At 43.5% G+C, this 27,221-nt stretch overlaps 1 protein-coding gene and 1 long non-coding RNA gene across 8 annotated transcripts in view; one reads left to right on the top strand and one right to left on the bottom strand.

Annotated features, from left to right (window-relative positions):
• Positions 1 to 27,221, bottom strand: part of PTPRG (protein tyrosine phosphatase receptor type G) — a 558,127-nt gene that overhangs the window by 431,904 nt on the left and 99,002 nt on the right. For 3 of the 7 annotated variants that reach the window (XM_081183958.1, XM_081183959.1, XM_081183961.1), the window contains exons 1-2: positions 3,154 to 3,698; positions 177 to 281 (exon numbers count right to left, since the gene is read on the bottom strand). In XM_081183958.1, the coding sequence (XP_081040084.1) occupies positions 177 to 281; positions 3,154 to 3,349 (301 nt within the window). In that variant the 5' untranslated portion in view covers positions 3,350 to 3,698. Of the gene's footprint in view, positions 1 to 176; positions 282 to 500; positions 526 to 3,153; positions 3,753 to 27,221 lie in introns of those variants that run through there. The other 4 variants (XM_081183960.1, XM_081183964.1, XM_081183962.1 and 1 more) reach the window with 3 other exon arrangements.
• On the top strand, positions 9,434 to 12,425 carry LOC308581692. Its single transcript, XR_014005173.1, has 2 exons — positions 9,434 to 10,327; positions 12,176 to 12,425. It is a non-coding gene; the product is annotated as an uncharacterized lncRNA (long non-coding RNA).

Genomic DNA, 27,221 nt, shown 5'->3' with positions numbered 1-27,221 from the left:
CAACCAGCATGTCTCTGTGGCATTGGAAAATGGATGCAACAGAAAACGAGTCTGCATGCATGGGTCTCCTCCCGAAAGAGCCTGTTCCTGCTTAGACGCTGGCAAATTTTACGGTTCGGCACGTTGCCTTGCATGGGGTAGGCAATGTTCTTTTTGTCTTATCCGGCCCTACTCACCTGAATATGCCCAATAAAGATCCCCGGATGCCTTCCGCCGCCGAATTTGCACAGAGCTGCCATGTCTGCTTTCATGCAGGGAACCGTCATAACCTTCAGTCAAAGCTGAGGGGGGAAAGGAAGAAGCACAAGCTATTAGCCAAGTGACAGCCACTGACTGAAAATTAAATCATTTAGGCATTATTTGAATCATTAGATCATCAGATCAACAGCCTCCGTACAGCTGAAAATAACAGAACTCAAGGCACAGTTATTACGATGATGAATTAATCATCATGTGACAGAGCTCCTTTCCCTGCCTGCCCCTCGCCAGACAAAACTTACTGGCAGACATGATACCTTCCGCAGATCGCCTTGACACAGCAGGATGAATAACTCACTAGCAATAAAGCCACTCTCCTGACGAATACCAAAAAGGAAAAAGAAGAGAAGGAAAAGCTACTCTTAAGCAAAGTGACTTTGTGTGAGTCAACATGAATGCCACTCCATCTCACACAGGCAGTAGACCCCAAGTATATGTGGGGACACGACGTGGTTGTGGCAGCTGGACAGCAACCTCCTATAACTTTAGGAAGCTGACCTCTCTGGATAGCAAACTCCTATAACTTTAGGAAGAGCATTTCTGTGTCCTCTGACCCAATGCCAACTTGATCTGCACTTTGGAGACATGTGGAACCTTGCACAGACCCTGAACTATCTACAGGACAGTCTGCTGCAAAGTCACACCACCACCACTGCAAAAGCATAATCGGTTTTCTTCCCACTCCTCCTCTCCAAATCAGTCTGCAGGGTCCAGTTTTTCGAAGGACATCACCAGCAGGGTTAATGGGGCACTGAGGGATTGTCTGCTACTGCCAACCCCATAGGATTAAAGGGAGAAGAGGCCTGCACTGTGTTAGGTTTAGGGAAAGAAACAGACAAGAGCATAAGGATGGTAGCATTCCCTACAGCGACTGATCAGAAGGGCAAACCCAATAAATAGTCTTGCAGTGTGTCCTCCACAGCTAAAATCCTATAAGCCTCCCCTATTAAAGGGAAGCTATGGTGAATTTTTATATACTCATTCATTTACATGAACACACATTTAGAACTGCTTGTGGTTTAAAAGTGAGAAAGAGTTTATAAAATATAATCTATCAAGGAGGGTGGAACAGCAAGCCCCAAGTGCTAGCCATTATAGAAAAGTGGATATTTTCCCACTTTTAGTGGTTTTTTTTTTTTTAATGAGGCATTCTGTTGCTGATTTGCTTCTGTTCGTTGACAAGATTTTTGAGACCTCCTTAAAAAAAACAAAGGGCAAGTTTGCCTTCAAGAATTAAATAAACCGGATTCATCGGTAACAAAAAATAAACTAAGGGGTGGGGGAAACTTGGTGCATTGTTCCTTCTGTGCTTCACTGCAGTTTCCTTGGGCTTTTTGTTTAAAACTTAGCATGTTTTATTTTCTTTTAAATTAGAACCCCACATTTGTGGAGCTGCTTTAGGCATGCAAATCTTTGTTTATTGCTTCTATACACTTGGCTGAACAAAACTAGAGGTGTAGGGCTTCTGAAAAGGCAGAATCCTGACTTGAAAACAGAACGCAGCTCCCTCTCACAATAAGCACACACACACACACACACACACACACACACACACACACACAACACACATCCAAGGCTGAATTGTGCAAACAAAATGAACCGAAATGTGTGTTGTTGTTTTGATGAACAGGAACAGAGAATTATCAATGCATTAAAGAAGGACCAGGGTGGACAAAGTCCTACTCAGAATCAATCACTACCTCTGTTAGCTAAGTAGGTATGTGTTGTGTAGAGGTGCTGGGAGGGGGGGGGACTGAAGAAAGGGGAAGCAGAAGTAGATTCCTATGGCTAGGAGCTCTCCTCACCCCCAGTATAAGTTTTTTAAATACACCCTCTAAGTTCCTTGATGGGCCAGCAGCTTGACTCCCTGCCTGCCTCCTGGTGCAGCTGCCTGCCTGGGTAGGACATTTTACCTCCATATGGTCTGCCTTCTCATATTCCTATAAACTGGAGATATGAGGCAAAGCCAGGGCAATGGTTTACAGGTAGGCAAGCTTTATCTTCCCTCTGCCTCGTCATCTCCACATCAAATTCAAGCAAACTACCAAGGAATGTGACGTGAACATGCTCCTGTCACACCAACAAAAGGAAAACGACGCAACCTGGCATGTAAAATGGCTGCCACTTTTCGGAGAAAGGGGAAATGCAGCTGCTAATAATTCCTTAGTCACAGGCCCTCCAAAAGACATTTCAGTGGCACAAGGGTAAAGAGAACAGGTTTAAACAGTTTATAGATTCTGAGGAGAAAACACTCCCGTCAGCACTCAAAATTTAATCAATTGTAAAATCCTTTGTACTTGGGAGCCTGAGTAGTCAAAGAATGGCAGCATGGCAATTCTATGGTATGGCTATGAATCATGCTATTGATTTCCAGTATCTTCTGTGCAGAAAATTAAATTATGCAAATCCAGGCCTTTATGAATCCTTTACTTTAGTGGTGTGAAATTGAGCACTTGCTTAAGTCAGCATCTTATTTATGCAATTAAAAATTTGACGCTCTTCTGAAAATGTGCAGTTTCACTCTCCTCTCCATAGACTCCTGTAACAATAAATCTAAGTTTATAACAGGTAAGCAGTTGTAATACACAAGGATGCTATACTGCCAAAGGGTGCACGCTCTCTCACTCGCTCTCGCTCTCTCTCTCTCACACACACACACACACAACACTACCGGACTGGTGAGGCAGGCTGGAATTTTCTTCTAATGCATTTTCTATAAGTGTTCAACAAAATGTATATATTATGTAGCCAAACAGCTCACTGCTGAGTTTTGTGCGAACCAGGCCACTGTCTCTTCTGTCAGATACTTCCACTTCCATCAAATACACCCACATTTATCAATTACCATCCTTTCCGAAAACTCTCTACTGGAAATATTCATCGTCATCATCAAACCTTTTATTGGCATCACACACAAACATCCACAGCGACGCCGAGGGCAGTTCCTTCGCCCTGCTGGTGCCGCCTGTGAGAAAGGGCGAGGCCTTTCCCTCTGGGCCCAATCCTGAGGAGAATTCTCCTCAGGCGCCTTGCGGTGAGGCATGTATGTGAATGGCAGGGAGGAGGAGGAAGAAGAGGCGAAGGCGGCCATTCCTTTTCCCGCCACCTTCTCCCTCTCTCAGCCGGGTCTGGAGTGCCAGGCACGCAGCAAGGCAGGCAGGCAGGGGCCCTTTAAGTCGCCTCACGCTGCCCGCTACCGCCTGGCCCTGTGCAACCGAGCGGAGGCGAGGAGGACGACGGCGAGGGGCCGCTGCTGCTGCCCCGGCTGTGGGTGCTGTCTGAAAGTTCCAGAAATCTCCCACTTTCAAGAAAGATGAGGTTGTGGTACTGCACTTATTAGTCTGCTGTTCTTCTGCATCCCATCCTCAATGTGCTGCAACAAGGCTCTCTGTGCAAGTGATGTCAGCAGGTGCTTAATACAGGAGCTGTGTCAATGCCGGCCTGTTGAAGGGAACTGTTCCTGTTGCAAGGAGCGCATGTTGTGTCTGGGCACACTGTGGGACGAGTGCTGTGACTGTGTTGGTATGCACAACCCTCGCAATTATAGCGACACACCTCCCACGTCCAAGAGCACCGCTGAGGAACTGCACGGGCCAATCACTTCTCTTTTCCAAGCGCTTACAGAAGGGGACACCCAGCTGCACTGGAATACTGGAAATATTGTACTGAAGCTTATGTGGAACAATAGATCCCCTCACATTTCAAAGGCTGAAGTATTTTTCTCATGCCCAATTTCCCCTTATTCTAATCAACATTAAATGTCAGATCCAACACACCGTCTAAAATGACTCTGTCTCATGTCACACGTCTATAGTCAGCAGAAGCGGTGGAATTTTGCACTGTTTATTTAACATTCTAATTGGCTTCCCATTTGCTTCATCTCATATTAACATTTTCAATCAAATGCATTTGATAAGTGGCCCTCAAAGGTACAATAAGGCAATTCCTCCCTGAATATCTTTGCTGACATTTGGAGTTCCTGCTGAAAAAAACCATATTCAGAAATTGGTTTCTCCACACACATCTATTCTGCATATAAACAAAAAAAAAATCTGCATGTCTGATATTTTACATGTTGTTATTCAAACACTATCAATTACTCATTAGTGTAAAGGCAAAATAAAACCTCAAGCTGATCACTCAACCTTTACTGTTAAATGATTTTACAATTCATTCTTGATGCTAGATTCACTCCCACCTACAATTCCTGCCAAACTGTACTTGAAATGATACCTTACTTAGAATAATTGCACTGATAGAATTAAATAGATTCTTAAGCCAATTTAGAAACATAACACAGGCATTTTGCACCAGTTAAATCACTGGTCTCTGCACACACCTCTAGCACCAGTAACCTTACATGTCATTATGAATTAAACCTGCATAACGTAACTGAATTTACCAGCATAAACACCAATTGTGGTTGGCACTTAGATCAGAGTAGCATCAGCATAATTGCATAAAGTATTTAATTTCTGCCCCACACCCATATTTATGGCACAGCATATAATTTCAGACTTACCACCCTTGCAGCTACTCTTTAAATAAACATACACAAGATGTTTGCTTTTGCTAGAGGCATATTTTATCACCAATAGTATCTGGGCATGTAAGTGGTTTTAACACCCTTACTTTAGCTTGGCTCACAGAAATCACTTATTTGTGTATGTGATTCTGAAAACTGCTTCAAAGAGAGATCAAATCGTATCTCCTGGAACAGGGAAACAACAACCCGTCTTCTTTTAAATCCTGAGTCCTGGCAAAGGGTGAGATTAGCTGCAAAGTCGGGATCTGGCCAAATTGGGACCCCCTTATGCAGTTGAAATATCTGGCATGTCCCACTGTGAAATGTGTGCCAGTCTTGTTCTCGGCTCTGAACTATTTTTTAAACCCTACAGTTAACATTAACGTAAGAGAGCCATCCTTACGTTAAAAAGACAGTGCCACCTCTGAAGAGGCAGGAAAATAGAAAATACAGCATGGTGTATATATAACATTTTTTTAAAAAAATAACAGAACAATGTTCAAGGAGAAGCAAGAGAATGCAGTTTAAACATTGTGCAGGCTTGTTCATTACCCCCAATATTTTACTCAGGAGGCTATCAGGAGCTGGGCCTCTCCCTGATCCACATAAAAGTAGGATTGCCCTGCTTTTTTTGCTACCATCTACTCACCGTTAGAGGAAAGGGAAAAGGGGATATGATAGGAGACAGAGAGTGAAAAGCAGAAGGCTGCTTCTGATATCACCATGGGCAGAATCTTGCAGGCATGGGGTCTAAACAGACCCCATGCGTTTGTCTTTATCAAACGGTGTGCATGAGTAATGGCAAAAGGGTCAGTGCAGGGTATGAAGTCCCAGAATGTGGTTCAGGATAAGGGCCCCTCACCCAGCTCATTGAAGGAGCACAGCAGGGTCCAGGAAGAGGAGAGGAAGTTCCAGTGCCTAGTTCCATTTTGAAGTTCATCATTGTTGTTGTTTAGTCGTTTAGTCGTGTCCGACTCTTCGTGACCCCATGGACCAGAGCACGCCAGGCACTTCTGTCCTCCACTGCCTCCCGCAGTTTGATCAAACTCATGCTGGTAGCTTCAAGAACACCATCCAACCATCTCATTCTCTGTCGTCCCCTTCTCCTTGTGCCCTCCATCTTTCCCAACATCAGGGTCTTTTCCAGGGAGTCTTCTCTTCTCATGAGGTGGCCAAAGTATTGGAGCCTCAGCTTCACGATCTGTCCTTCCAGTGAGCGCTCAGGGCTGATTTCCTTCAGAATGGAGAGGTTTGATCTTCTTGCAGTCCATGGGACTCTCAAGAGTCTCCTCCAGCACCATAATTCAAAAGCATCAATTCTTCGGCGATCAACCTTCTTTATGGTCCAGCTCTCACTTCCATACATCACTACTGGGAAAACCATGGCTTTTACTATACGGACCTTTGTTGGCAAGGTGATGTCTCTGCTTTTTAAGATGTTGTCTAGGTTTGCCATCGCCTTTCTCCCAAGGAGCAGGCGTCTTTTAATTTCGTGACTGCTGTCACCATCTGTACTGATCATGGAGCCCAAGAAGGTAAAATCTCTCACTGCCTCCATTTCTTCCCCTTCTATTTGCCAGGAGGTGATGGGCCCAGTGGCCATGATCTTTGTTTTTTTGATGTTGAGCTTCAGACCATATTTTGCGCTCTCCTCTTTCACCCTCATTAAAAGGTTCTTTAATTCCTCTTCACTTTCTGCCATCAAGGTTGTGTCATCTGCATATCTGAGGTTGTTGATATTTCTTCCGGCAATCTTAATTCCGGCTTGGGATTCATCCAGCCCAGCCTTTCGCATGATGAATTCTGCATATAAGTTAAATAAGCAGGGAGACAATATACAGCCTTGCCGTACTCCTTTTCCAATTTTGAACCAATCAGTTGTTCCATATCCAGTTCTAACTGTAGCTTCTTGTCCCACATAGAGATTTCTCAGGAGACAGATGAGGTGATCAGGCACTCCCATTTCTTTAAGAACTTGCCATAGTTTGCTGTGGTCAACACAGTCAAAGGCTTTTGCATAGTCAATGAAGCAGAAGTAGATATCTTTCTGGAACTCTCTAGCTTTCTCCATAATCCAGCGCATGTTTGCAATTTGGTCTCTGGTTCCTCTGCCTCTTCTAAATCCAGCTTGCACTTCTGGGAGTTCTCGGTCCACATACTGCTTGAGCCTTCCTTGTAGAATTTTAAGCATAACCTTGCTAGCGTGTGAAATGAGTGCAATTGTGCGGTAGTTGGAGCATTCTTTGGCACTGCCTTTCTTTGGGATTGGGATGTAGACTGATCTTCTCCAATCCTCTGGCCACTGCTGAGTTTTCCAAACTTGCTGGCATATTGAGTGTAGCACCTTAACAGCATCATCTTTTAAAATTTTAAACAGTTCAGCTGGAATACCATCACTTCCACTGGCCTTGTTATTAGCAGTGCTTTCTAAGGCCCATTTGACTTCACTCTCCAGGATGTCTGGCTCAAGGTCAGCAACCACACTACCTGGGGTGTACGAGACATCCATATCTTTCTGGTATAATTCCTCTGTGTATTCTTGCCACCTCTTCTTGATGTCTTCTGCTTCAGTTAGATCTTTACCACTTTTGTCCTTTATTATGGTAATCTTTGTACGAAATGTTCCTTTCATATTTCCGATTTTCTTGAACAGATCTCTGGTTCTTCCCATTCTGTTGCTTTCCTCTATTTCTTTGCATTGCTCGTTTAAGAAGGCCTTCTTGTCTCTCCTTGCTATTCTTTGGAAATCTGCATTCAATTTCTTGTATCTTTCATTATCTCCCTCGCATTTTGCTTGCCTTCTCTCCCCCGCTATTTGTAAGGCCTCGTTGGACAGCCACTTTGCTTTCTTGCATTTCTTTTTCATTGGGATGGTTTTAGTTGCTGCCTCCTGTATAATGTTGCGAGCCTCCACCCATAGTTCTTCAGGCACTCTGTCCAGCAAATCTAAATCCTTAAACCTGTTCCTCACTTCCACTGTGTATTCATAAGGGATTTGGTTTAGATTGTATCTTACCGGCCCAGTGGTTTTTCCTACTTTCTTCAGTTTAAGCTTGAATTTTGCTATAAGAAGCTGATGATCTGAGCCACAGTCAGCCCCAGGTCTTGTTTTTGCTGACTGTATAGAGCTTCTCCATCTTTGGCTGCAGAGAATATAATCAATCTGATTTCGATGTTGCCCATCTGGGGATGTCCATGTGTAGAGTCGTCTCTTGTGTTGTTGGAAAAGCGTGTTTGTGATGACCAGCTTGTTCTCTTGGCAGAACTCTATTAGCCTTTGCCCTGCTTCATTTTGAACTCCAAGGCCAAACTTGCCAGTTGTTCCTTTTATCTCTTGATTCCCTACTTTAGCATTCCAATCCCCTATAATGAGCAGAACATCCTTCTTTGGTGTCACTTCTATAAGGTCTTGTAATTCTTCATAGAATTGGTCAATTTCAGTTTCTTCAGCACCAGTAGTTGGTGCATAAACTTGGATTACTGTGATGTTAAAAGGTCTGCCTTGGATTCGTATCGAGATCATTCTATCATTTTTGAGACTGCATCCCAGTACAGCTTTCGCCACTCTTTTGTTGACTATGAGGGCCACTCCATTTCTTTTACGGGTTTCTTGCCCACAGTAGTAGATATGATAGTCATCCGAACTGAATTCGCCCATTCCCGTCCATTTTAGCTCACTGATGCCCAGGATGTCAATATTTATTCTCGCCATCTCATTTTTGACCACATCCAACTTACCCAGGTTCATGGTTCTTACGTTCCAGGTTCCTATGCAATATTTTTCTTTACAGCATTGGAGTTCATCATAATAAATGCTTTTTGTAACCTACACGTACATAATATATACAGTGGTGCCCCGCAAGACGAATGCCTCGCAAGACGGAAAACCCGCTAGACGAAAGGGTTTTCCGTTTTTGAGCTGCTTCGCAAGACGATTTTCCCTATGGGCTTGCTTTGCAAGACGAAAACGTCTTGCAAGTGTTCCGATTTTTTCCCGATTCCCCCCCCCTTTTCTAAGCCGCTAATCCGCTAATCCTTTAATAGCCGCTAAACCGCTAATAGCGCTAATCCGCTAAGCCGCTAATAGGGTTGCTTCGCAAGATGAAAAAATCGCTAGACGAAGAGACTCGCGGAACGGATTAATTTCGTCTTGCGAGGCACCACTGTATTCATAAATACTGGACCACAAAAAACAAGGCATTTTGTTCCATGGCTCATTTTTTTTATTTTAGACACAGAGTTTGGGGGTGAAGGACTCAGTTTAAGAGAGCAGAGACTTAAACTTAGGTTTCACTTTAAATTAGGCTATTTTTAAAGAGCATGCATGAAATAGGAAAATGTTAAAACCTCATTTTAATAAAAATCATTTTTGCTTTAAAAAAAATGTGTTTTATCCGTCGTGGTGACATCACCCAATTTTTTATATTGAAATGTTTTGACTCTCACTGACATGAACAGAAAAATCACAAGGGCTAGATTGAGGGTGATTAGAATGCTTCAAAATGATGGGGAAGTTGGAATCCTGTTTTGATTTGTACTTAGGATAGTAGTCCAGCATTTGAGGCAAGAGACCCTGTTCACATAAATGGAAAGGAAGAAGTAGTGTCTAAAAACTGAATTTGTTCTCATCGTCTACCCTTTGAGCTCCTTATATGAAGGGTGCACTTGTCTAAATTTTGTTCAGGCTGAGGAAATGCTCCCTGTGACTTTGCTGCCCTAGATCAAGACAATTTCACTGGCCAACCAACCTGCCTGCACACTGTGCCTCTTGTGATGTCATCCTTCTTAGAACTATAACTGAACAATGATGTAACAGGTCCGCCATAAGAAAATCTAATTTTGGCAGATCAACTGAGGTTTCTTCTGGCCCTCCTGGGAATTAGTTCAGTTTGTTCCAAACAGTGTTTGAAGTAGAGACTGAGCAAAAGGATGTGACAGATGATGGTCTAGAGAACCAAAAAGTGCCAAAGGAGGCTTCAAAGCTGGCGGAACTGTCTTTGGAGTCTTGGACTGATGTCAAGACTCCATTTCAAGAACATCAAGGCCAGTCTTATCCTGCTAAGCAGTCCAATAATGCAGACGTCTGCAGTTGGCCAAAACACTGGCACTGCCAGCAGATACAGCCTTCTTCACGACAAGCCAATGAACTTGGAAAGGGGCATGGCTGGCGAGATTATGGAGGGCTTATCCAGCCACAACCTAGTTCTCTACATGTGGGGTACTATGTAGAGGATGCATTTGTGAATCATATGTTACAAGCTGCTGTAAAAAAGCAGAGAAAACTCATCCAGTATTTCACATCCATGGAAACCAGAAGTCCAAGTTCAAGGCAAAAATCGAAAGCCAACAATTTCAAAAGAGAAGCTTCAAAACCAGATGTCAGAAAGGCCCTGCTCAATATAACCAATATACTTCCTCAACGTAGCTGCCTATTTTGCCCACTTTCTAACTTTGGAAGAAGTAAGAAACCAAGAATTGGGGTCAAAGCCAGGAGCTTGAGAAAGCATTGAAAGCCAGCACTCAACAAATTCTGGAGATGCCTTGGTAAGACACGCATTTCTCTGCATGAGCGATTCTCCCTCCTGAATTTTGAAGCCAAAACTGAATGTTTAAGAAATAGTCAGTGTAAGCTACATCAGTGCTAAGGATTTTTTCCAAGGCTGCTCTACTACATTCAACTGAATTTCACAATAAAGTTTTAACTGTAAAACTAATAATATTGGAAGGGTTTTAAAAGAATCCTAACAATTCAAGAGTAATTTATTTGATTATTATCTTGCCATTTCGATACAGAATAATTCCATATTCTGTATCGAAATGACAAGATAATAATCAAATAAATCTCTCAAGTTTCTTCCCTAAGATAAGCACTTTGCAAGTATCACTATTCTGTGAATATGCTAAACCTGAGAAATTCAGGCTCTTGTTTGAATGGATACTGACTGGCTTTCCTCCATGCTAGCCCCCTCACCCCCCACCCCAGGACATCACAGAACATAAAAACAACTAGTTTTGAACAAAAGCTCTGTCAATTCCTGCCCAAACTGAGCCCACGCTGTTGGCATGCTAAGAAATACAGGTCCTCGTAAGTCGCTGGAACTGATTTCTGGATCTCAATCCAGCATAAGGGCTTGTTAGAAAACACTGTTTGTTTTCTTTCAATGCAACTTTGCTCTTGAATCTCCAACAATCATATTAAATGACCATCATCTAGAGCTTGTTAGAAGAATTTAAGAACGCGACATTCAAATCAGTTAGTACACATTAAGGTCAAGAGCATATGTAAAAGAGGCACCTCTCAGTGCTCCTACTTCCCAAGGCAGGCAGGCAGAGGCCTGACAGTCTACATATTGCAATTAACAAAGAGCCTAAATCTGCTACTCCCTAAGCATAAAACTGAGAACACCTAGAGTTTGTTGGGGTTTCCTGTCTTCTGTTTTTTTAAAAACCTATAAAATCTTCGCACACCATTACAAGGGAACCATCCTTTTCCAGCACATGTACAAGCTGTACTTTTCCTAAAAAGTGGGGGTTGTCTTATACATGAGTAGTGCCTAGGGTGGACGTTTGATTGGTTGCTGCTGAGGCTGTCAGCGGCTATTGTGCATGTTATTGGTTGCTGTGTCAATGGGTGGAGTTGATTGGCTGATGCTCCAGCAGTTGTGCGGGCAATTGGCATCTTCTGCTGGCGATGGGACAGACGGGAGGTGGATTTAGCAATGTGTGTGGGTGAGCGATTTTCAGCAATCCCCCCCCCAAAAAAATCTCAACAACCCTGGGTAATCCTCCGCAAAAAAGCTAAACAACTCTGTGCCATCTCCCCCCATTTTCTTAAATTTGAGCCCCCCAAAATAGGGGGCGTCTTATACATGGGGGAGTCTTATAGACAGAAAGAACGGTATGTGCAGGCTTCTCTCCCTATTCTTATACAAACCTAAACAGGTACAAAGTTGTGTGGCAAACCACTGCCTGCTGAATAGACAGGAGCCCATTAGCAGGTCTTAGCTGTCCCCTCTGCACTGTGCTGTCATGTTAACAAGGGGCAGAACAAGAAGGCTGGAAGTGGACCTTGGTAAGTTACATAATAGTGCCTTCCCTAGAAAGCATTTCTCTCAAATGTCCTTCAATGTAAGGAAAATACAGCCTTTGGCAGGTTCTGACAGAGAAATTGAAGGGGCTGTGAGGTGTGTGAGTGAGTACCATATTCCAAGGTCAAACACATAAGTCAGCCCAGTTTAAAACACACATTCAAAACCTCAATTATGAGAGAGAGAGAGAGAGAGAGAGAGAGAGAGAGAGAGAGAGAGAGAGAGAGATGGAATTTACATGCTTTCTGTTGTAACTCATTGCACATTGCTCCCCTTAACTGCATTTTATAATTTTTCGTTGCAGGCGGCATCCAACGAAACAGTTCCACTTTCGGCTGCGCAAAGGAACTTTCTCTCCCTCTCCTCTCATCCCTGCTAAATCTGCTCCAGAGCGTTGAAGGAACCCACAGAACATATTTAGGGAGCGTGAAGGGAAGAACGCTCCAAAAGTGCTTGCGCTAGTAGAAACTGTTTAGTTGGAAAACACCCCCTTTCCCCCCAGAATGTGGGGGACCGAGAGTCATTTTGTGAATAAATTCTAATCATTATCAAGATTTCCCAGATTTATCAAACCATTAACAAGGTCTTTTACACCTCCACCTTGTGGTTATCTGAAACTTGCTGCTGTTTATAAAACAGCCATGGCAGCCCAATAATACAAGTGCTTGTCCAAAGGAACAAAGTATCCCCAGTACCACCTCAACAGCTGTAATAAGTTACTATCTTATTAAGTATACAGTTGATTTGTTCAGAGGGAAGGCGCTTACTAGCTAACACCTATTTGCCTAGGTCAATATTCCCTATTTTACCTGTGAGTTTGAACTGAATTCTGAAATTCATACAATGTTTACTACTTTTGAAATTAGATGCTGAGCAGCCATAAAAACAGACACTTGCAGATAAGCTCTGTATAAACCACTCTGTCTGGATCTTTACATAACAGAGGCCCCGACCTTTGTTTTTTTTTAATAATAATAAAGGAATTACTGTCTACAGAGGACTAAAAAAGTGATGGTAGGAAATGTGATGGTAGGAAACTTAGAACAATTAAGTAACCACATAAATTTGAACTATGTAAGAATGCCCCAGCCTGACTGTGTTCTGATTCAAAAATAAAATAAAACCTGCCCATGTGCATTTGTGAATGGTTTCCTGACTGTGCAATAATTTACGTATCTTGTCACCCATAATCACCCATTGCAGCAGAAAGGACACTGGATAGAGCAAGACCTTAGGGGCAAGGTCCCTCTGGCCTCCCCCCCCCCAATAAAATATTTGAGGCGTCTGGATCCCCCTAAAGTTGATGGGCATTGTCATTCAAATGGTGCACATGTGCCGTGTCTTATGATCAATTATGTGGGGCGGGGCTTACCTCCTCCCACCCAATATTTTATTCAAGATGGCACCCCTGGGTAAGACAGAAGGTAGATTTGCGCTCCTTGAGGAAGAAGGACAGGATGCAAATTCAGTAACTAATAACAGCAATTTAGTAAAACAACAATATTAACATGTTCCAGGGAAGCTACAATCCCCACAAGGGAGATCACACCTGCTTTATTACAGTGCTAAAATATTGCATTTACAAATGTGGCTATGGCTTTCGTGTTTCTGACCTTCCACCACCACGTTTCATCATCCCTTTTGCCTAACAACAATGAGAAGAGGTTGGTATCTAAACTCTTGGACCAAAAAGTTAGCCCTCTAAATATAACTCACCTTGAAGAAAACTGATATGAATCCTGTACAGGAAGTATTTATACCCATCTGACATCTTTTCATATTATTACTATTATTACTACTACTATTACATTTATCAAACAGGCCCAAATATGTATTCCTCGTAATTCGACACAATTTAAAATACCCCAAATTAGTCATTCTGCATGCTTAGTTGAACATTCTGCATGCTTAGCTGAACATTTTTAAGGAAGCTCCATCGCCTTTTGACCACCGCCACCCCTTTGGAAATAAAGTCAAAACTGCAACATAAAATCCTAAGCGTTAAGGAAAAGCCTTCCTTTATATGGGAGAAAAGCATCAAATCACTTCTTAATGACCTTGCTGTGATATGTTATCTCACATTGCCATCTGCAAGAGAATCTTCTGTTACCCATTATTTATTTTTCCTGGCAACCGCTTAATGCCACTATAGAATTATTTCACAGCAGGTAAAGCGCAGGGAGCTTTCTGTCTCCTCCAATTCCAAGCAGAGTCGGGGGGGGGCAGCAGTTGGGGGGTGGAAGCAAACAGACGAAGTAAGTAAATTAGTGGCTGTATTGAAAGGGTCAGCCCCCCTGCCCCCTCTACCTTCCCACACACACAACCTTAGAAGTTTCACAAATGTGCCCAAGCAAAGGAATTCTCAAGCTCCAACTGGTAGCATGGCCTCTGTCCTTATTTCACCCTGCTGTAATTAGGTGGCGCAGCATACGGTACCGCTAGTCAACCTCTGAAGAGAAAATAATGTGACCTTAATGGGGTTTGCTGTGGCTTCAATTTACGCTTTTCTGTGCACTGCAAAAATGGAGCTTCTTCTCACTTCACTTAATCTACAAAGCTAATAACGCACACAAACACACACAAACACATACATACACAGAAAACCCCAGAATACAGCATCACTTCTTCTTGTACAGTTCTCCACATGTAATGAAGAGATTCTGCGTCTGAGGGGGTGGACAGAGAAAGAGAGGTGGCTGGGGATGTTTTCAGCGATCACGGTGTACCTCTCAGCCACGCAAGTGCCCAAATTAGAATACCAGATAAATATTTCACAAAGGAGGTCCCAGGGACGCTTACGATCAAGGCAATGTTCTGAAATGAAGGAACATCGCATTATGCTCTACGGATATTAAGGCTCCATACCCAGGGAAGGTGGAAGTGTGGATGCTGCCACAGGAAAGCAGGTGTAAGGAACCTTCCTGCCTGGCCCTTGAGACACGCCCCGGACCCCACCCCCTTACCAGCTCTGCTCTGCGCCCTTCCCAGAGTTCCTCTGTCTGGCTGGAATGTGGACTCAAACTGTGATGATGCCTTCTGTTTGCAGGGCTGGAATGCAGCCTGCTGTACAAATGTAAGAGGAACATCCATTGGGGGTACTTAGCTGGGGAGCTAAAGCCATTGTCTTATGTAGATAATAATAATAATAATAATAATAATAATAATAATAATAATAATAATAATAATAATAATAATTTATTATTTATACCCTGCCCATCTGGCTGGGCCTCCCCAGCCACTCTGGGCGGCTTCCAAAAGAACATTAAAATACATCAAACATAAAAGGCTTCCCTAAACAGGGCTGCCTTCAGATGTCTTCTAAAAGTCTGGTAGTTGTTGTTCTCTTTGACATCTGGTGGGAGGGCGTTCCACAGGGAGGGTGCCACTACCGAGAAGGCCCTCTGGCTTGTTCCCTGTAACTTGGCTTCTCGCAGTGAGGGAACCGCCAGAAGGCCTTTGGCGCTGGACCTCAGTGTCCGGGTAGAACGATGGGGGTGGAGACGCTTCTTCAGGTATACTAGACCGAGGCCGTTTGTCCAATTCAGCAGGCTCCCTCTACTACAAAAGGTAAAGGTAAAGGACCCCTGGACAGTTAAGTCCAGTCCAAGGGTACTCTGGAGTTGCAGCGCTCATCTCCCTTTAGGCCAAGGGAGCTGGCGTTTGTCCACAGACAGCTTTCCGGGTCATGTGGCCAGCATGACTAAACCGCTTCTGGAAGAACGGAACACCGTGATGGAAACCAGAGTGCATGGAAACACCATTTACCTTCCTGACACAGCAGTACCTATTTATCTACTTGCACTAGTGTGCTTTCAAACTGCTAGGTTGGCAGGAGCTGGGACAGAGCAACGGGAGCTCACTCCGTTGCAGGGATTCGAACCACCGACCTTCTACTACAAACTTCCATTTCACAGATACTGCATCACAGGCTTGGTTGGGAGCCATGAGCACTACTGAAACCAGCCTTAAATTATTTAACTAAACTTTTGTAGGATTAGAAAGGGCTGGGCCCTTCATGTGCCAAATAGTAAGCAATCATAGAAACATAGAACCACAGAATTGGAAGAGACCCCAAGGCTAATCCAGTCCAAGTCCCTATAATGCAGGAATCATTCACCCAACGTGGGGCTTGAACCCACAACCCTGGGATTAGGAATCTCATGCTCTACCAACTGAGCTACGTCAGCAGCAGTAATGGTGGTGATGCTGGCAGGAACTTCAGTCACTGTCAGTATATTTATGCGTTGCACTTTCTACAAATGCAATTGCGCTCAAAGAAGTCCACAGAGAGTAAGTCTACAAAAATAGTACGTAATCACATTATGTAACAAAATCTATCACATCACTGCAGCAAAACATGAACAGTTTGACAAATTAACAATTCATTTAAATTATTATTTTTATTATTATTTTATTATTATTATTATTATTATTATTATTATTATTATTATTACTACTACTACTACTACTACTACTACTATTATTAAAATTTATACACCACCCTTCATCCGAAAATCTCAGGACAGCTCACAAGTTAAAAATACAGGATAAAAGCACAAAATACCATATTTTTCACTCTATAAGACGCACCAGACCACAAGACACACCTAGTTTTTGGAGGAGGAAAACAAGAGGGCAAAAAATTCTGAATCCCAGAAGCCAGAACAGCAAGAGGGATCGCTGCGCAGAGAAAGCATAACACATATCATAGGCAAGTCTTCCCCAACCTGATGCACTCCAGGTGTTATGGGACTCCAACTCCCATGAGCCTCAGCAAGCACAGCCCACAGGAATAAGAGGATATGTAATTCGAAACTTCTGGGGGGGCACTAGGATGGGAAAGGCTCCAAAGGTCAAATGACAACATTCAGCATCCTCAAATTTCAAAGCTGCACTCGACAATCCCTCTTCCAGTTCCTCCAAGAGCCGCTTTCTTACAAAGGTTGAGGGTAGTGAAGCCCCCCACCCCAAGACAAGCACAGGGTCTCTCCCCCTCCTAGAGCCAGACTGCAAGGAGATCATGGGTCTTTGGGGAGAGATCCAGCGGTTCTTTCTCCCTCCCACTCGTCTCCAGATGTTCAGAGCTCCCTGGATAGAGATACCCCTCTTCCTCTCATAGACTATAAGACATCACTAAAACTTACATTAATACTTAAAAGTTATGACCTGAACCATTATAAAAAGGACATTATAAAAAGAAATGGCTCCAGAGACTCTGCGCGTATGTCTTCTTGGAAGGACACATCATTAGTTTCATCCAGTACAAGAGATATGAGAAATTAACCTGACATCACATTATCGTGCTTAGCCAAAAGCCTTCCTCTTATCTGTGGTGCTAAGACTGTAGCCGAACTATTCGACAAGCAAGCAAAATAGAGCTTATATATTTTGCAATCGTAAATGTCAAGAGGGAAGTTGCTTATACAATATAAATTGGGACTAGCTCCAGAGATACCAATGGAGTGATAAATACTACAGGCTCCAGAATGGGCCCATTCTTTCACTATTAGGAGATTCACAAAATGCCCCTTGTTTACTCCAGATTCCTTAAACAAACAACTATTTTATGCTTGCTTCGTTTTTTTTAGACACTCTGCAGACTTGCAATTTGCAAAATCGCTTACTGCCTGCTAATTAACCCTTAACATACTTTCTTTGCCCTTTCCTTTGCACCATTAAGAGTAAATAAGACCTAGGGAATTCACTTTAGTTTTCCCAACACTATCTTATTGGAGTATTTTGGGGTTACCACCACCCGTGTAAAAAATAAAGCTGCCCGCTGCATGAGTGCATTTAGATACATACAAATTCAATTTCATGAGGTTTGTTTGATTGGCTGAAGCTCAGTAACAGTTGCATACTATGCATGCAAAAGGTTCGAGGTTCAAATCCTGGCTTATCTGGAAAAGACTGGGCAACAGCAGCAGCTCACTGCCACTTGCCAGGAGACAGAGTGGCAGGTGGGGATATACAGGTGCACCAGCACAGCCCACCCACCACACAACCCCAAATTTGCCATTGATTTGCCACTGTTTCTCCCCCTCCAAGTAAGTGGCAGCGATGCCACTGCCCAGAGGCTACTGCTACAGCTCCACTCCTCCGGACAAGGCATTCCTGAGACTGGGAGAGAATCCAGTCTGAGGCCCCAGACAGCAGATGCCAGCCGGTAAAAGGAAAGCCCAGAGGCTATGCGCCAGTGCAGGGGTCCCCATCCTGCGGCCCACAACAGCCGTTTAACCGACCCACGAGCCGGCCCTGAACCGAGCTTCCTCCTCAGCGAGTCCCTGCATGCTGAGCTAAACCAGCGCAGCACGAGGCGGGGACTCTCTTCCGCAGCTCCTGAAATCGCTTCTGCGCATGCCCAGATGCCAGAAATCACATCTGGGCATGTGCAGACGTGATTTCTTGCATCTCGCTGCGCCGGTCTGGCCCACAGGAGTGATCTGGCCCATGTCCAGTAAACCTTGCCAATCCCTGTGCTAGTGGCATGACAAGCGACAATCACAGGCATAGTACTGGACTTGACGCATTGTATTTGATTTATGCATTTATTTGATTCCATCATATTATCTTGAATCTATATGACAGTAAAAGCACCAACAAGAGCAACTATTAAACACAGCTACATATAGAAAAGACGATTTTAAATCCAACACAGAAACAACCAGTGTATGCGTCAACAAAACTCCCCGTGTTAATATGAGTAGTAGCAGCAGCAGGACGAATTTGGTACTGCAGAAAAGCCATCTTTGACAGATGTTAACTGTGTTGTCAAGCAAGAGTGCAAGATAAGAGCAGGACCAGTCACGACTCACCTCAAATCTATCCTAAAGGCATTTCAATCACTATGCAGCCAGGTATGTGTCGCGGTCTACTCTTTGGTAGCAAAATGACTGCAACTTACCCTCAGAACTGCCGTGCAATGTAGAGACAATACTGAGCTAGGTAAACCAACACAGTCTAACACTTCTTGTTGCTTAGTCGTGTCCGACTCTTCGTGACTCCATGGACCAGAGCACGCCAGGCACTTCTGTCTTCCACTGCCTCCCGCAATTTGGTCAAACTCATGCTGGTAGCTTCGAGAACACTGCCCAACCATCTCACCCTCTGTCGTCCCCTTCTCCTTCTCCTTGTGCCCTCCATCTTTCCCAACATCAGGGTCTATTCCAGGGAGTCTTCTTTTCTCATGAGGTGGCCAAAGTATTGGAGCCTCAGCTTCACAATCTGTCCTTCTAATGAGCACTCAGGGTTGATTTCCTTCAGAATGGATAGGTTTGATCTTCTTGAAGTCCATGTGACTCTCAAGAGTCTCCTCCAGCACCATAATTCAAAAGCATCAATTCTTCGGTGATCAGCCTTCTTTATGGTCCAACTTTCTCTTCCATACATCACTACTGGGAAAACCATAGCTTTTACTATACGGACCTTTGTTGGCAAGGTGATGTCTCAACTTTTTTTTTAGTCTAACTTGGTATAAGGCAGATTCCTACACTCCTAATGAAACAAGCCCGTAGCATCACTATCTAGCTGATGCTCCATTATGTAAAATCCTTGGCAAGAACCAAGGGAACTCAAGGAACTCTCCACCAGAAAGTCACACACAGTTGGGAGTGTCCTTACTCAACAACAGTCTTTGTGGCAGACAATGGAAACTGGCTTGAAGCTAATTCTGCTTGATATGTTGCCTCTGGCAGTAGGGACATAAAGGACAAAACAAAAAACGGCCTTGGAAGAACTCACTGAGCAAAGGCAACAACAGTAACTGCTTTGACGTTAGATATATACACTGTGTGACAGTCAGCAACAGAATTTGTGGAAAGGTGACCATTATTGGATGCTCGCTGCCATCTGTCGGGAAGACGTGGGCTGTTTCTTTCTATACGTTCAACCATGGTATGGGGGCCAGTATTTGTTTCGTGTTCGTTAAAAACTGCGGAAGATGCCAAAATCAAGAGGCATAGTGGGCTCTGGGGAGGCATAGAAGGCATCAGAAATGTATAACCATTTGGCACACTCAGAGAATCGGGCAAATGTGAGTGAGTTTGTATAATACAGAGAAATGCAAGGCTACGTGTCTGGGGAGGAATAATCATCAGCGTAGATATAAAATGGAAAATTGCTACTTAGGAAGCTTTTAACGCTAGGAAAAAAGAAATTACAGTGAGTGTCAGAATGGTGTGCAGAAAGAGTTTGAACGGAACAACAACTTTGGAACCTCTGGGGTCAGGGAAGAGAGAGAGGTAAAGATCGTCATGAATTCTATTATGATGCTTTTTATGAATTCTGAGAAATGCAAAGAAATCAATGAAACCAGGCTGAATACACATCACATATTTCAAGCACATGGTCCTCCTGCCCACACAAGAATCCTGGGAACTGTAAGAGTTGTTAGAAGTTAGAAACACAGGACAAATGTGGCCGGGGCAACCCAGTAAGATGTGTGGGGTGTAAATAATAAAAATATCATTATGGAATGGGACATCCCTATTTTCATTGGAGAACTGTTGGAGGGTATGTTCTAGGCACTCTCTCATTTATATGCTCTGATCTTGTAAATCTACCACTTTAAATCAGGGGGAGAAAATTCAAATCCTGCATTCTCTTTAATTCTACCAAGTAAACCACATCTTGCTTCATTCATGTACATTTTCAGCCAGACAGGTAAAGGTATAAGGGGATCTAGTGCTGGGCTGGGGAACCTGTGGCCCTCCAGTGGCTTCCTGCATAATTTCCACAAACACACACAACACTCCCCTCCTCCTTTCCCAAAGTGTCAGGAGGCAGGGCAGGAGGGAAAGAAAGAGGGAGACACAAAGTTTAGGTCAGGCAACCTCCAGATGTTTCTGGCCACAACTCCCGCCATCCCTAGCCAATGGCAGTGCTAACTGGGAGTGGAAGGAGTCCAACAACATCTCAGAGCCCAATATCACCCTGAGGGCAGTAGTTTGGGGAAGGCTGGCTCATTTCCTTGGCAGGCTGCAACATTCCTCCAGCCTTTTGCAGCTTTTATTCTGCAGGAAAGCGAAAGAGAAGGGTTCCGCCCCCCAATGCTAATAATCTGGTTGTTGCTACAAACATTTAATTCACTTTGCAAAATAGCGCTAACGAACTGCGTGCCCCCCGCACAACAACCTCCGTGCTTGATGTGCAAGTCACATCTTTCCTAAATGAAGCAGCCAGGTTCTCCTCAGGCCTCATTCACTCTTGCCCAACACAGAGCTGCTGTTCAGTTAAATAGCTGTACATAAACGGGGGTTTTGCACACACCAAAGCCCTCGGCCAGGAACACTGCCAAGCAAGTCTGTCAACAATAGTGGGCTTCTCCTTTCGAAAGGCGATTGGGGCTGGAGTTTTAATTATAGCAGGACTTTGCACAATACCCGCCCACACCCACACCTGAGTGAAAAAAGCATCCCAAATGTACTCTGTTACCCTTGGAAAGTCTCCATGATATACTGTATTTTTCGCTCTATAAGATGCACCAGACCACAAGACGCACCTAGTTTTTGGAGGAGGAAAACAAGAAAAAAAATATTCTGAATCTCAGACGCCAGAACAGCAAGAGGGATCGCTACGCAGTGAAAGCAGCAATCCCTCTTGCTGTTATGGCTTCTGGGATAGCTGTGCAGCCTGCATTCGCTCCATAAGATGCACACACATTTCCCCTTACTTTTTAGGAGGAAAACAGTGAGTCTTATAGAGCAAAAAATATGGTAACTTCCTCTGAAGACTGGCATGGCCTACTCAGCTGGCAAAAGGGACCTGGCTGTTCCAAACAGGCAGTTTCTGGGACTTCAGGAATGGGTGGCCATTGCAATGTGCATCATGTATACTAGGCTTTTTAAAAGCTGGGCAAAGATTAGCAGAACCCCCAAATTTTCCTTCCCCACCTCCTTTCTTTTCAGGCATTACGATTTCTGCTTCTGCAGTTGTTCTTCCCGTTTCATTGTGCGATGTAACACTATTCCTTTACCACTCTGCATCTAGCATGCCTACTATAAATAGGTTCTATTCACTCCCTACAGCACTATATTTTTCTAATAATAATAAAAAGATCCTACAGGAAACCTACTCAGGTCCCCCCCCCCAAATACGGCAAAAAGAAAGCAGCTTTAAACGTCAAAGCCATCAGCATGGTTCTTGTAAAACACCATTCTGTTTCAAAAAGCAGGATTTCTTGAAATAAATCAGTGTTGTTGTCTCCTAACTCATTCGCTGCCTTTGGAGGGGTTTCAACGATAAAAGGAGGAGTAGAAGGCTGCAATCCTATATCCATTTTTGAGGGAGTAAGCCCCGCTGAATTGAGAGATTCTTACTTCTGACAAGACAGGCATAGGATCACGCAGCTACTGAATTATATACAGTGGTGCCTCGCAAGACGAAAAGAATCCGTTCTGAGAGTCTCTTCGTCTAGCGGTTTTTTCGTCTTGCGAAGCAAGCCCATTGACGGATTAGCGGCTTAGCGCTATTAGCGGCTTATCGGATCAGCTGAAAAGCGGCTTAGTGGCTTAGAAAAAGGGGGGAGGGGGGAAAACCCCGCAGGAACTCGCAAGACATTTTTGTCTTGCGAAGCAAGCCCATAGGAGATTCGTTTTGCGAAGCACCTCCCAAACGGAAAACTCTTTCGTCTAGCGAGTTTTCCGTCTTGAGAGGCATTCGTCTTGCGGGGCACCACTGTAAACACAAGTAAAAACAGACATGTTCACCATTTCTTTTATTTCATTTTTCAGGCATAATTGCAGGAGGAGACTTCTCAGCAGAAGCATGCAATGCCAAGCACTGCTTCCTTCCTTCTCCCTCTACTTGTTTTTAGCTTTCTAGCTATTGAGCAGATTTTTATACTTTCTGTTGCCCTAGCATTCTGCACACAGAGCTATGTCTCAGCCTCAGACTGGAATGGGAAGTAGTAGCTCAATTATCTGTGCATGTTATTTTTAACCTTGCCGTCTATATTTTGCAAATAAGCTGAATGAAGCCAATTCCACTTCAACGCTGCAACCTTGAATTCAGCTTCTCTTTCGGTCCTCAGTAAAAGAAACCCTGCTTTCCTGCGACGAGATGCAGTGAAAGCTCCTGACAGTTCAATCTTCTCCAAAGGCGACCAAGGTAACACCTGTGGCTCACTCCGACTGTTTACCTAGCACCAGCCTGGTTTGCATTGGATAAGAGCGGTTTGATTAGAAACTGATTTTTAAAATAGTTGAAATGCACCAGGGAAGCAAAATGGCACTTGACCTAAGCAAGGTTAATTCTCAACCCTGTGGTCAAGTCAATAACAGCCTCTGCTCTGTACTTCCCTTAAATAACATTGTGCCAAGTGAAGTGTTATGCAACCAGTACTGTATATACAAGGTATGCAAAAGAACAGTTTGTTCCCTTGAGAGAGTATCTATCATACACAGCACAACCAGAGGAGATAAGGCTTAAGTGACCAGGTGTGAAATTACTCTATGTTTGCTGGAACCAGAGGGTTCATCACTCTCCAGGGACAGATAACAGCTTGCTGTTCGAGGAGAGGGGAGTTGGGGAGGGGAAGTGCCAGGGTAAAAAGGAGATCATATGGTGAAAACATTAGAACACTGGCAATTCCCAGCACAATATTTTGCAGGGGCTTTGACTGAGCCTTATACCCAAAAGCAACATAAAAACCTTTTGTGGATTCCTTCCTCCATCTTTTCTATTTTAATTTGCATTCTGCCCCACAAATGGGGAAGGTGATGAAAAATATTTTCTGTTTCACGTTATGCCTGCCCTCATGCTCTTCACAGTTTGCCTCCTGGTCATGTTGTGCGCCTACCTGTAGACAGTGCACCTCCTCCGAAATTAGCATTAAAGCTAAGAAAGACCCTTTCAGATGGTGAGGTGCAGAAACATGGGAAGCAACCTTCAGACGACTGGTTCATCTAGCTCATCAGCCGTTCCTAACTAGATGTTGTCAGACAACATCTCCCATCATCTTGACCATTGGCCATGCTGGCTGGGGTCCAATCCCTTGGGTCTCACAGGACAAGGGATAGCAAAGGGATGGGTTCAGTCCTTGCTGCAAATGGTGCTGAATATTGGCACACATGTGCCATCCATAAATTGTCAAGATACTATTCTAGATCTACTGCAACAAATTTCAAGAAACACCATCAATTCGGGGTGGGTGTCCATCACAAAGAGAGGACTGGTCCTGGACACTGGTCCACAGATGGCACTCCTGCTATAAGGAAAAGGAGATCTGAACTAATTGCACTGAGTGTTTAAATATCTTGCATGACAGATCAAACCTTCTAAAGAAATAGTTGCCTGTAGTAGATCATTGCCATACAGAAAGCCCAACATTACCATGTCTAGCACTCCCCATTCCTAAATGGCTGTAGGAATGTGACCAGATTTCAAGATTCTAATATCTAGCACGCCTGACAATATAAATGGATTTTTCAGGAAAACATGATCAATGAATTAGTACAAAAACAACTGACACTACAGTATTAGGGCTGAGCCACAGCAGAGATAGGTGCTTTTTGCAACACTTTCACACATACACCAGAGAGGAAAAAAGCAGTGGTTTTTTCAGGACAGCTTTAAACAGGGTGGAAGTATGGGCAGGCATCCTGTCGCCCTTGCAGAGTGAGGGCAAAGCATTTCCCTCATTCTGACCTGGCTCTGTAATGCTGCATAATCTGATTGGCTATGTGATGTCACACAGATAGCCCATTTTGAGTGGGAACAGGAAGCCATCTTGAACACTTCCCTTTTGTGAACCAGAGAATTGTTTGGGGAAGGCTCAGTGGTAGAATCCTGAGTCTTGGTCCAATCCCTCAAGTCTCCTGTTAAGAGCTGGAGAGAGCTCCTGTCTCAAACTCTTGAGAGCTTCTACCATTCACTGTAAGCAATAGGTAGACCCATGCTTTCACCCAGAGCAAGGCAGTTTCCTATGCTGCCACTGTTGTGAGGTTATTTCAGGTTCTGTTTTGCTGTTCTGTTTCTAAGGGAATTTCTAATGATTGCAAACGGATAAAATACTAAAGCAAAAGAAATCAATACCAAAATAGTTTGCTAATGATATTGAGCAACCATACCCTACAGAGTGTTTTCAGCTCATTTGAAGAGAAGGGAATGAATACTGGCCTTTCAGAACCTAGATGAAGCAAGCAAGAGTGAGAAAGACAGGATGCTGGAGGGCACCAATATAAATTTCGTAACTAAAAGAAATTCCCTCCTAATTAAGCCAAAGTAAGCTTCTGGTGATCTTCTTGGAACTCTCTTGAGAAGATAGGGGAGGAGTGAGGGGAACTTACTAAATAAAAATTCTACACCTAAAGGCTATTTCTAATAAATCACAAAGCAAAGATCTTGTACGGGGAAATTATCTCCCACGTCCACCCAATTAAGCCTTAGAATGTCGATAATTTAACAGTAGAGGTTACTCCATTGCTGCTGCAAAGCCACAGCAGCAAATGGAATACAGTTTAATATTCAAAAGGCAATAAAATGCCTATAGTAAAATAATAATATGCCATTATTTCAATAATAATCTCAATTTAATTAGCATACTGCAATTGCAGGATATTCATTTTACTACTAGGCCAAAACAATTAGCCCATTATTTAGTAACAACAATATCCTATTATGCTGAAAAGAAAGTAGGATTAATACAGTGATGAACCATCTGTCCACAAAAAAACCCAAAAATAAAGTGGCAGATTAAACTTATCCAATAGCTCCATTGCATTCAAATGGTAAAAGCTCCCCCCCCAAAAAAGCGCTCATTCCCCCACAAATATTACGCATACTTCCCACCCCAATACAGCTGCCCAGATAGGTCCTAGTTAGTTTGCTGGTTAAAAAACGCCCCACCACATTCTGCCCCCTCCCATGAACATAGCAGTGCCTGGCCCAAAATTAAAGACATCAAACTTTTGAAATGCTATCTGAGTGAGAACCATGGGGTTGTTGCACAAAACTCGCACAATGACTTTTATTTAGCATTTGTATATTTGGCCATGCACAGGAAGGCACCAATCCGTTAACATAATCACACAACATTTCTATATAAAATAGCAAGTTCCAAATATTTTCTTTTTCTTTGCAACAGTCTGGCATAACAAAGAAAGAAGCCCAAGATGGGACTATGGAGTAAAGTGACAAGACAATGCCAGATAGATAGATGATAGATAGATAGATAGATAGATAGATAGATATAGATAGATAGATAGATAGATAGATAGATAGATAGAGTGGTACCTTGGTTCTCGAACGGCTTGGCTCCTGAACAAATTGGCTCCCGCAAACCCGGAAGTAAGAGTTCCAGTTTGTGAACATTTCTCGGAAGCCGAACACAGCCCCAGGGAGATTAGACTGGCCTCAACCAGAGCCAGGGCCTTTTTGGCTGTGGCACCAGCCTGGTGGAACGCTCTTTCACAAGAGACTAGGACCCTGTGGGATTTGACATCTTTCCGCAGGGTCTGCAAGACGGAGCTGCTCCACCAGGCCTTTGGTCGGGGTTCAGTCTGATTCTTTTCTTTCTGTATAAGAACAAGCATTAAAGAGGCATCCTAACCCGCTCACAGATCCTTTATAAGACAAGTGTTAACAGTTGGCCCTGGAGAATATTAACCACTCTCAATTTTACCCGTGGACTGCCATCTGTCCAGATTTTAATTTGCTCTGAACTAATTTTAAGATGTATTTTAATTAATTGATTGCCTGTTTTTATGTATTCTTTGAATACTGTCCTAGTTTCATGATGTTAGCTGCCTTGAGCCCGGCTCTGGCCAGGGAGGGCGGGGTACAAATAAATTTTATTATTATTATTATTATTAGCCACGCCTTGGTTTTCAAACGGTTTTGGGAGTCAAATGGACTCCTGGAACAGATTAAGTTCAAGAACCAAGGTACCACTGTAGTCTCTATTGTCAATATTTTTTCTATTGAGTTTTATGGCTCCAAGTGAACAGGCAGCAGCAGGACATGTTGGGAGAGGGAAAGACCAGCCCTTTCCCTCCTTCCCCACAAAACTGGAATCACCAGAGATTGTGGGAAAGGCTTGGCCCCAACAGCAGCTGCCTTATGAGAATCACACTTGCACTTTTTCTACTCACTATCTGTTCACAGTTCAGCACATATATATTTTTGTCTGCAGTTATTTTCGCTAGCTTAATTAGAGGAGAAGGAAAGGATCTATCGTCCTGGGACACCTTTAAGAGCTCCACCTTAAAGGCACACAGTCAGCCCTGAGTAGAAGAACACCCAACATACTATGAACTTGTTGCTGAAAGTCGGAAAATAAAGGTCAGTTGCTTGATTTTGTTTTTTAATTTACGTCTGCTAACACAAATAACACAGCTCCTCCTGATTTGGGT

This window comes from Podarcis bocagei (assembly GCF_964188305.1).
Source record: "Podarcis bocagei genome assembly, chromosome: 2".
Classification (NCBI taxonomy): Eukaryota; Metazoa; Chordata; class Lepidosauria; order Squamata; family Lacertidae; genus Podarcis; species Podarcis bocagei.
The sequence above is the reverse complement of the archived record's forward strand: the minus strand, read 5'-3'. Positions and strand labels throughout refer to the sequence as shown.